General features: G+C 47.7%; 1 protein-coding gene across 2 annotated transcripts; it reads left to right on the plus strand.

Moving 5' to 3' along the window:
* The first annotated feature begins 511 nt into the window (after window positions 1–511).
* LOC134751314 (MRG/MORF4L-binding protein) lies at window positions 512–6,031 on the plus strand. 2 transcript variants are annotated; one of them, XM_063686700.1, is made up of 5 exons: window positions 513–916; window positions 1,005–1,097; window positions 4,273–4,386; window positions 4,858–4,959; window positions 5,879–6,031. In XM_063686700.1, the coding sequence occupies exons 1-5, from the start codon at window positions 565–567 to the stop codon at window positions 6,007–6,009; spliced, it is 792 nt and encodes a 263-aa protein (XP_063542770.1). In that variant the 5' UTR covers window positions 513–564; the 3' UTR covers window positions 6,010–6,031. The 2 variants fall into 2 exon arrangements, with proteins under 2 accessions (XP_063542771.1, XP_063542770.1); XM_063686701.1 differs by lacking the exon at window positions 1,005–1,097 and having other exon boundaries at window positions 512–916.
* Window positions 6,032–9,719: the final 3,688 nt, after the last annotated feature.

Raw genomic sequence — 9,719 nt, forward strand, 5'->3', positions numbered from 1 at the left:
GAGGTGGGAACCATGTGGTCCCCGACGAGCCTCCACAACAACCCCTACAGCTCATCCATCAGCCTCCATATGAAACCTCCAGTAACTCAAACCGATAACCTCCAGCCACCTCACTTGTTACATTCAAACTCGAGCGACACACAAAGAATAACAATTCTTTAACTCAGCTCTATCTCAAGTCTCTCTCGTTAATTCAAGGTCACTGCAATATCTATATATCACAAAATATAGATATGTTTCGCTTACCAAGAGTCTCCTGTACCTGAATGCACTCACGACACCACGTGTTACGTACCAGCATTCAGACGACCTTTCTCAACTTGTCTCCACTCGTTCCCGCCATCTTGCTCTCACCGTCACCTATAACACTGGCCGACCTCGATCGCCAGTGTTACCAGTGAAAAGTACGCTAAGAGTGACAGATAGGATACATACCACAATAACAAACTTCGCGATCTCCGCGACACATGCCTCATGCCCGCTTATGCCCGCCGTGAGCACCGTGCTACTGTTTTGTTTTGTTTTTCGCCTTACGAAAACACGATCTAAATTGAATAATTAATCATGGTTTCCAGTGAAGAAGAAGTAGAAACAAAACCAGCCGATACAGTAGAATGGGACGTAGACATGGAAAATCAGTTATTTTACGCCATGGCCAACCACAAACCGGTCGGCATTAACAAACATTTTCAGATGGCTTGTATTTGGGAAAAACTCTCAAATTCAATAACTAAAGAGATCTCCACGCAAGATATTTGGAAGCACTTAGAGTCTCTTTACGATATATCTATGCTAGACGACACGGAACCGATTCCTTTTCCAAATCACGAGGTTCCATTTAGTTTGCCCGAAAGCGAGTTTGGCACGCTTATGAAGCAAAAATTTAAGGATGGTCCGTTATCTGACGACGCGGAAGGTAATAATCTACATTTTAAAGCTTACATTTAACCTGCAAAGCTTCAGTAATTTATTATGAACTTACCCTTTAATTTAAATTGATTTAGCAACACGCCTAGAAGCCCGAAGCCCCTCTCCAAAGGTCTCGACCCCTAGAAGCAGTTCGCGGGGCACTGCCTCTAAAGATAGTACTCCAAAAGGTAGCAACCATTTTGTTTTTAGTCATGCCATTGAAGAATCACCATTGATATTCATTTGATGTTGGTAGAAGGTGTTTAGGGCAGGTAGTGAGGGCTCATCTTATGTTTATTTCGAGTTGATCGATAAATTGGTTTTTAAGTTTCTATCAGATTCAACACTATTTTTGATTGATGCTTTCTTACAAGATTATTCTTTTATTTTGTTAAAATTTATATCAAGGTGTTAAGTCAGCAGCAAGCTCGGTTCTCCATGCAAACTTAGTTACACTCATTTTAAAATGACTATCTAGATTGCTCTGAAACTTTGTACTTACAATAGGGTAAGGTATATCTATGCCTGTAATTAGTTTATGTAGCTTCACATACCATAGTTTTAAAAAAATACAGTGAATTGAAGTTTTTCATACAATAATTGTTTTTGCTTTATTTTGTTTGTTTTATAGATATACCTCATGTCTAGAGTTGTGTCGTTCCCGGTAACATTCCCCATTTTATATGGGGAATGTCACCGAGCGAGAAATTTCCCCATACAAATGGGGAATAATCGAACTTAAACTAACAAAGACATATTTAAAATATTTAGATACGTACGGTTTTGTGCACGACGTACAACCGCCGCGGACAATCGTGCCTGAGGAAGGATTCCCTAAGAATCTGAAAAATGTCGCCAAAAGCGACTAAAAATAATAGTGAGTAAAAACCGTACTTATCTAAATATTTTAAAATGGGAAATGTTACGGGGAACAGCACAACTACTCATATTATTGTATGTGCATAGTTTCATTATAATCCAACACATCGTTTTATGATAATGAAACTCCGTTAGTATGGGAAGGTGAAATATCGGCTGAGCTTGCTGCAGACTCTTAATTTTGTTTGGTTAAACCATATGTTAGACTGTGTTGAAGCTTATGGAATAAGTTAGAAAGAGGTATATTTTTTGTGTTTTCTATATCATAAGCATTAACCCCTAATTGTATGTACGTATATACATGAGTTTATGTCAATATCTGTATGAATTATCCCACTTTAAAATGTTCATTTTGCATTGTTGTTTTTTTACACTGAAGTATCAAGTAAAAAAAATATGTTAAATATACACGGAGGCAACAAAATAAGTGCATTTCCGTTGCCAAGGGAGGTTTTGGGATTATACTGAGCAAATTTTTTCTATAGGACCAGCCCCAAAATCGCGATAAAAAATTTGGCTGTTTCATACATTTTGGCTGGTCCATTTTCTATTGGAGTATTAATTTTTTTCTTGATTTTGTCAGGGGGGTGTCACTGCGCAGTTTAGGTATATTTGGCCGGCGCACCGCCCGGTGAGGTGTATGGCAGTGGGCTGCCGCTCGGCTCGCACAATAGTCGTGTCACGTGGCGCTCGCGCAAAATTGAAAATACGCAATGGCTTTGAAACCTAAATCGCGATCTAATCTGTAAGATAATGTTCTATTTACGGATGTCTGAATAAACGGAAGAACAAGGAAGCAGAAAAAACATTTCTTTCTAATTCCGGGCTATATTGACCGACATATTTTTAAAGGAATAAGTACTTCTGTGGCATACCTACTTCCGTGAGAATCAGACATGCTATCTCCGGCTAAAAAAATTATGTTATACAGAATCAACGTTTGTAATTCCTACATATTTATCTTAAAAATAATAAATCAGTAGGTATAGGTACAAAAACTTGTCAAGTGACAACCCTCACAGCTCGGTCATAAAACTGCGGCGCGCAAAGAAGATTCACGGTTCGTGCGCGGTTATAAGTTTCAATTTTGCTTGCAGGCGGCGAGTGTAGGTATAATTTTATACCTAAATCTGGCTTTTGTGAAGGAGTGAATTTTCTGTACGGTAGTACTATTAGTTATTCTATGATTTTGTGTTTGTTTCCATGGTAAAAGTTGCTCAGTATAATCCCAAAACGTCCCTGGCAAAAGGAATGCACTTATTTTTAAGCCACCCTGTATTTACTTTACCCATACTAGAAACCCTGAAAATGAATATCACAGTTACATTGTAAATGACGTTGCATATGTAGCTTTGTTACTGTCAGAGTTTCTAATAGGTCTGGCTGAGGTTCAATGTTGCATGGAATGGAAAAAAGCATGGTTGGACTGAATGGAGTTTGAATGGTGCAGGATATGCATGATGTTATTAGGCGGGTTCACACAGAACAAGCTGTCTCGCGAGGAAATTTCCTTGTGAGGTGGCTCGATCTGTGTGGACCCACCTACTTAGAAAGTGATTTTTATTTGCGGTGAGTGGGTCAATATATATATTTTTTTAATATAATAAACAGTAGTTGTTCAGTAGTCGTTGTTGTAGCTGCGCTGGTGGCCTAGCGGTAAGGGCGTGTGACTTTCAATCTGGAGGTTGCAGGTTCAAACCCTGGCTCGTACCAATGAGTTTTTCGGAACTTATGTACGAAATATCGCTTATAGTCGCTTTTCGGTGAAGGAAAACATCGTGAGGAAACCGGCAAGGCCTAGTTCCCCCTCTTGGTTGGAAGGTCAGATGGCAGTCGCTTTCGTAAAAACTAGTGCCTACGTCAATTTTTAGGATTAGTTGTCAATCGGACCCCAGGCTCCTATGAGCCGTGGGAAAATGCCGGGATAACGCAAGGAAGATGATGAATAAACAGTAGTTGTTCAAGAGTCGGACTCGCGCTTGAAGGGTTCTGTACCATTACGCATAAAACTGTAAAAAAATCACGTCTGTCACCTATACAGGAGCCCCACTTAAATATTTATTTTATTCTGTTTTTAGTATTTGTTGTTATAGCTGCAAAAGAAATACATCATCTGTGAAAATTTCAACTGTCTAGCTATCACGGTTCATGAGATACAGTCTTGTGACAGACAGACAGACAGACAGACGGACAGTGGAGTCTAAGTAATACGGTCCCGTTTTAACCCTTTGGGTACGGAACCCTAAAAATGAAAATTGCGCTTGCAAGTTAATGTAACGGCAATTCTAATCTTTGAATATTTACATAGATTATATAAATTGGTGTCTAAATAAAGATCTTTTTTGCACTTTATTGATGGAAAGAAGGAACTCATCAAATGTTCCTTTCTTATTTTACCATAAAGAGCATTAAGACTTTTTTTTTTCCTAAAAAAAACACATCCACTTTTAATAAGAATAATATTTATGAATGTTTGGTACACAGTTGTGCCCGCAGGCCGCAAAGACAGTGCGTCTGCGCAACCGAAGTCCCGCAAAGAGAGCGGCAGTTCGCACGCGTCCACGGACACACCTAGCATCAAATCGGAGAAGGACTATGGTGAGTTATAATGCCAACCAAATAGTTATTAATTATAGAAAAGTTCTGATAAAAAAGGGCTTGTGGCCTAGCGGTAAGAGCGTGCGACCCGGCCCCATCAGTACCGTCTTGACCAGGGCCCCCTTCCTCAGGGGGCCCCGAAGGACAGAAAGTAACAGTGAGCAACCGAGTCTGGTGGGGTCGGGTGTTAATTTAATTCGCTTTACTTTCCAAAAGGGCCCCAGAGCCATATGAAGAACTGCTTCAGGAACTAGGTCTTACAACATTGGAGGATAGTAGAAGGAAGCGAGGCGATCTTATTAAGACATACAAAATCTTGTCAGGACACTACAATGTTCCAAATATTAAAGACCTATACATATCAAGCCAGAATGTAAAGTTGAGAGGACAATTCTCGGGATTCGGGACAGCAGACAGCGGAAAGCGACTTTGTTTTATACTATGCAGTGATAATTGTTTTTGTTTTGGTAGATCGAAGGCGAGACTCACGGGACTCCAATGCTTCTGGTCCCCGCGATAGCTCGACTGGCAGGAAATCTACGTCGCATAAGGAGAGAGCTCCGAAGAATAAAGGTTAGTCAAAAAAATTATTTTGCCAAAAATATAATTTTTAAGCTCATTCTCAATCTCAATTCTCATTTGCTATCTACAGTCTGGCAAAAAGGAGTAAAATTTAACAATTCTTTTTTAAAAAAAAGGGAACCGCCTTCAAAAAACCAACCCACTGAAAAGCACAAAATAATTTTTGTATACCCCACCCCCTATCCTTGTCCAGTCCCTTTCCCGTCGTAAAGCAAATTTCTGCCAAAAAGTAATTCATACCTAATAATAAGCAAATTAATAAACATCCGGGTAATGACTTAGTTTTCGAAGGTGGTGCCAAACCAACAAAAAGACATGTTTAGTTCTTGCACTACTAACTACTTCTCGTATTTCTTTTTCTAATTGGCAGCAAAGAAAGTTTTTGTTGGTTTGGCACCGCCTTCAAAAACTAAGTCATTACCCGGATGTTTATTAATTTGCTTATTATTAGGTATGAATTACTTTTTGGCAGAAATTTGCTTTACGACGGGAAAGGGACTGGACAAGGATAGGGGGTGGGGTATACAAAAATTATTTTGTGCTTTTCAGTGGGTTGGTTTTTTGAAGGCGGTTCCCTTTTTTTTAAAAAAAGAATTGAAATTAAATTATTACAGTTTTTACTTATTTTTTTGGTTTTTATTTTGTTTTTTCTTTTTTTTTGAAGGCGGTTAAAAAGTGGCAACACTGTAGTGTCGTCCCGTTTTTCTTAGAATGATTTGAAATGGACGACACTACAGTGTTGTCACTTTTTAACCGACTTCTTTACCCAGAAGGAGGAGGTTCTGTATTCGGTTGTGGCTATTTTTTTTTTTTTAATTTCTACTCTAGTTTGCTCTGTATGTTACTAGATTTTGTTATAAAATTGATCATGTGATCATCCCTATTTTGTATGTTATAATGAATGTTGCAGGCTGGGACTCGCCGCTGGTGGACTCGCACTCGCACGAGGAGCCGGGCCGGCGCGGGCGGCGGCGCGCGCACAACGCCACGCCCCCCGCCGGCGCCGGCGCCGGGCCCGCCGCCAAGCGCCGCCGCGTCTGAACACTGCACGAGGAGCCGGGCCGGCGCCGGGCCCGCCGCCAAGCGCCGCCGCGTCTGAACACTGCACGAGGAGCCGGGCCGGCGCCGGGCCCGCCGCCAAGCGCCGCCGCGTCTGAACACTGCACGAGGAGCCGGGCCGGCGCCGGGCCCGCCGCCAAGCGCCGCCGCGTCTGAACACTGCACGAGGAGCCGGGCCGGCGCCGGGCCCGCCGCCAAGCGCCGCCGCGTCTGAACACTGCACGAGGAGCCGGGCCGGCGCCGGGCCCGCCGCCAAGCGCCGCCGCGTCTGAACACTGCACGAGGAGCCGGGCCGGCGCCGGGCCCGCCGCCAAGCGCCGCCGCGTCTGAACACTGCACGAGGAGCCGGGCCGGCGCCGGGCCCGCCGCCAAGCGCCGCCGCGTCTGAACACTGCACGAGGAGCCGGGCCGGCGCCGGGCCCGCCGCCAAGCGCCGCCGCGTCTGAACACTGCACGAGGAGCCGGGCCGGCGCCGGGCCCGCCGCCAAGCGCCGCCGCGTCTGAACACTGCACGAGGAGCCGGGCCGGCGCCGGGCCCGCCGCCAAGCGCCGCCGCGTCTGAACACTGCACGAGGAGCCGGGCCGGCGCCGGGCCCGCCGCCAAGCGCCGCCGCGTCTGAACACTGCACGAGGAGCCGGGCCGGCGCCGGGCCCGCCGCCAAGCGCCGCCGCGTCTGAACACTGCACGAGGAGCCGGGCCGGCGCCGGGCCCGCCGCCAAGCGCCGCCGCGTCTGAACACTGCACGAGGAGCCGGGCCGGCGCCGGGCCCGCCGCCAAGCGCCGCCGCGTCTGAACACTGCACGAGGAGCCGGGCCGGCGCCGGGCCCGCCGCCAAGCGCCGCCGCGTCTGAACACTGCACGAGGAGCCGGGCCGGCGCCGGGCCCGCCGCCAAGCGCCGCCGCGTCTGAACACTGCACGAGGAGCCGGGCCGGCGCCGGGCCCGCCGCCAAGCGCCGCCGCGTCTGAACACTGCACGAGGAGCCGGGCCCGCCGCCAAGCGCCGCCGCGTCTGAACACTGCACGAGGAGCCGGGCCGGCGCCGGGCCCGCCGCCAAGCGCCGCCGCGTCTGAACACTGCACGAGGAGCCGGGCCGGCGCCGGGCCCGCCGCCAAGCGCCGCCGCGTCTGAACACTGCACGAGGAGCCGGGCCGGCGCCGGGCCCGCCGCCAAGCGCCGCCGCGTCTGAACACTGCACGAGGAGCCGGGCCGGCGCCGGGCCCGCCGCCAAGCGCCGCCGCGTCTGAACACTGCACGAGGAGCCGGGCCGGCGCCGGGCCCGCCGCCAAGCGCCGCCGCGTCTGAACACTGCACGAGGAGCCGGGCCGGCGCCGGGCCCGCCGCCAAGCGCCGCCGCGTCTGAACACTGCACGAGGAGCCGGGCCGGCGCCGGGCCCGCCGCCAAGCGCCGCCGCGTCTGAACACTGCACGAGGAGCCGGGCCGGCGCCGGGCCCGCCGCCAAGCGCCGCCGCGTCTGAACACTGCACGAGGAGCCGGGCCGGCGCCGGGCCCGCCGCCAAGCGCCGCCGCGTCTGAACACTGCACGAGGAGCCGGGCCGGCGCCGGGCCCGCCGCCAAGCGCCGCCGCGTCTGAACACTGCACGAGGAGCCGGGCCGGCGCCGGGCCCGCCGCCAAGCGCCGCCGCGTCTGAACACTGCACGAGGAGCCGGGCCCGCCGCCAAGCGCCGCCGCGTCTGAACACTGCACGAGGAGCCGGGCCGGCGCCGGGCCCGCCGCCAAGCGCCGCCGCGTCTGAACACTGCACGAGGAGCAGGGCCGGCGCCGGGCCCGCCGCCAAGCGCCGCCGCGTCTGAACACATACCCCACCCCACTAAGGACACGTGGGACCTTAACTTTTAGGTCAACGGTCCAAGACGCCAGACGGTCGGTGTGGACCTACCGCGTCCGTACATTATTGTAAACTCTGTTTTTTTTTTATTCCGTAGATTAAAATGACATTTCATGTGTTGCTAATTTTTATTAAGAAATAGTGATGTGCTACAACCGGTACTTACCGAAAAAAAAAAGCTATTGGGAGGTACTTATATTTGTTGATAAAGACGAGAGATAACGCACTGTATACATCCGATCACTATACGAGTAAAGTAACGAATGTCGAATACGTAAACCAAAAATACCAAAATGGCGTTGCGTCAGGTCGGCGATACGTGCTGCCGAGGTTGCGGAAGAGTACTTCGGCGTTCCTGGGACCTCGCCGTATAGCAGTGAGGCGGCAACAGAGGGGGTTTAGTGGGTAAACCATAGGTCCCATTAGCCTGTATGGGGGTCCCGCATAACCATCCCAGGCCCGTCCCTGCGCCTGGGTGGTATGCGTAACGCATTCCCCCTCTATAAAAATGTTATTTTTTTAGTGAGTGAGTAGATTAGTAGTGAGTAGATTTTGTTTATTGTTTATTTCCTATCATGTATAGCGAGTAGATTTCATTTATTGTTTATTTTGAATCTAAAATTAATTTAATATTTATCGGTTTAATTGCAAACCGAAATCAAAGATGTCACTGGTTGTTTTAAGCTGGTCACATTATTTCTACGTTTGACATTTGTGGTTGTCATTTTAGTCTACGGAATAAAAAAACAACCGGCAAGTGCGAGTCAGACTCGCCCACCGAGGGTTCCGTACTTTTTAGTATTTGTTGTTATAGCGGCAACAGAAATACATCATTTGTGAAAATTTCAACTGTCTAGCTATCACGGGTGATGAGATATAGCCTGGTGACAGACAGACGGACAGAGCCCTTTGGGTACGGAACCCTAAAACAGACTATACTCTAAACAGGCTTGTGTCGGCACAGAATAAATAATAGTACTAGGTACAGAAGGCTCACTTTCTAACAGAACGCGTCTATTACGACAGATATGACCGCTAGGTGGCGCAAGCGCGTACAGGCTACCTCTTTTAGAGAGTGAGTCTTCTGTACCTAGTACTATTATACTATTATAATTATATTCTGTGCCCAGGGCCGCAGAGTGAGGAACTGACGTACTTTACGCGCCGTGTCCAGAATTACCGCCTTCTGCATAATGTAATGTTTTGTAAGTGTTTTTATATTCTACTTTTATATACTCACATTGTAAGACCCAAGATAAAGGATAGTACATATGAAAATTATGTTAAAAATAAATCTAAGTAGATAAATAAGTTAAGTAACCTATTGCAGTGTATTATTTACTAAGACTTAGTCTTCAAAACATGATTACCTTAGTACTACAGTACCCTAAAAGGCCCTAGGTAGGTCTTAGCATGAGTATGCGCCATCCGGTACAGACATAGTGACAAAAAACCGGCCAAGTGCGAGTTGGACTCGCGCACGAAGGGTTCCGTACCATTACGCAAAAAACGGCAAAATAATCACGTTTGTTGTGTCCTTATATATATATATATATATTATTCTGTTTTTAGTATTTGTTGTTATAGCCGCAACAGAAATACATCATCTGTAAAAATTTAAACTGTCTAGCTATCACGGTTCATGAGATACAGGTACAGCCTGGTGACAGACGGACAGAGACAGCGGAGTCTTAGTAATAGGGTCCCTTTTTTACCCTTTGGGTACAGAACCCTAAAAAAGTATGCTATAAAAATACGTAGGCAAACGAGCAGACGATACCTACTACAAATAAACTATACGTCATGCATGACCTTGATACTGGCGATATAGTCCCACGGGA

Source organism: Cydia strobilella, chromosome 21 (genome assembly GCF_947568885.1).
Source record: "Cydia strobilella chromosome 21, ilCydStro3.1, whole genome shotgun sequence".
Lineage (NCBI taxonomy): Eukaryota > Metazoa > Arthropoda > Insecta > Lepidoptera > Tortricidae > Cydia > Cydia strobilella.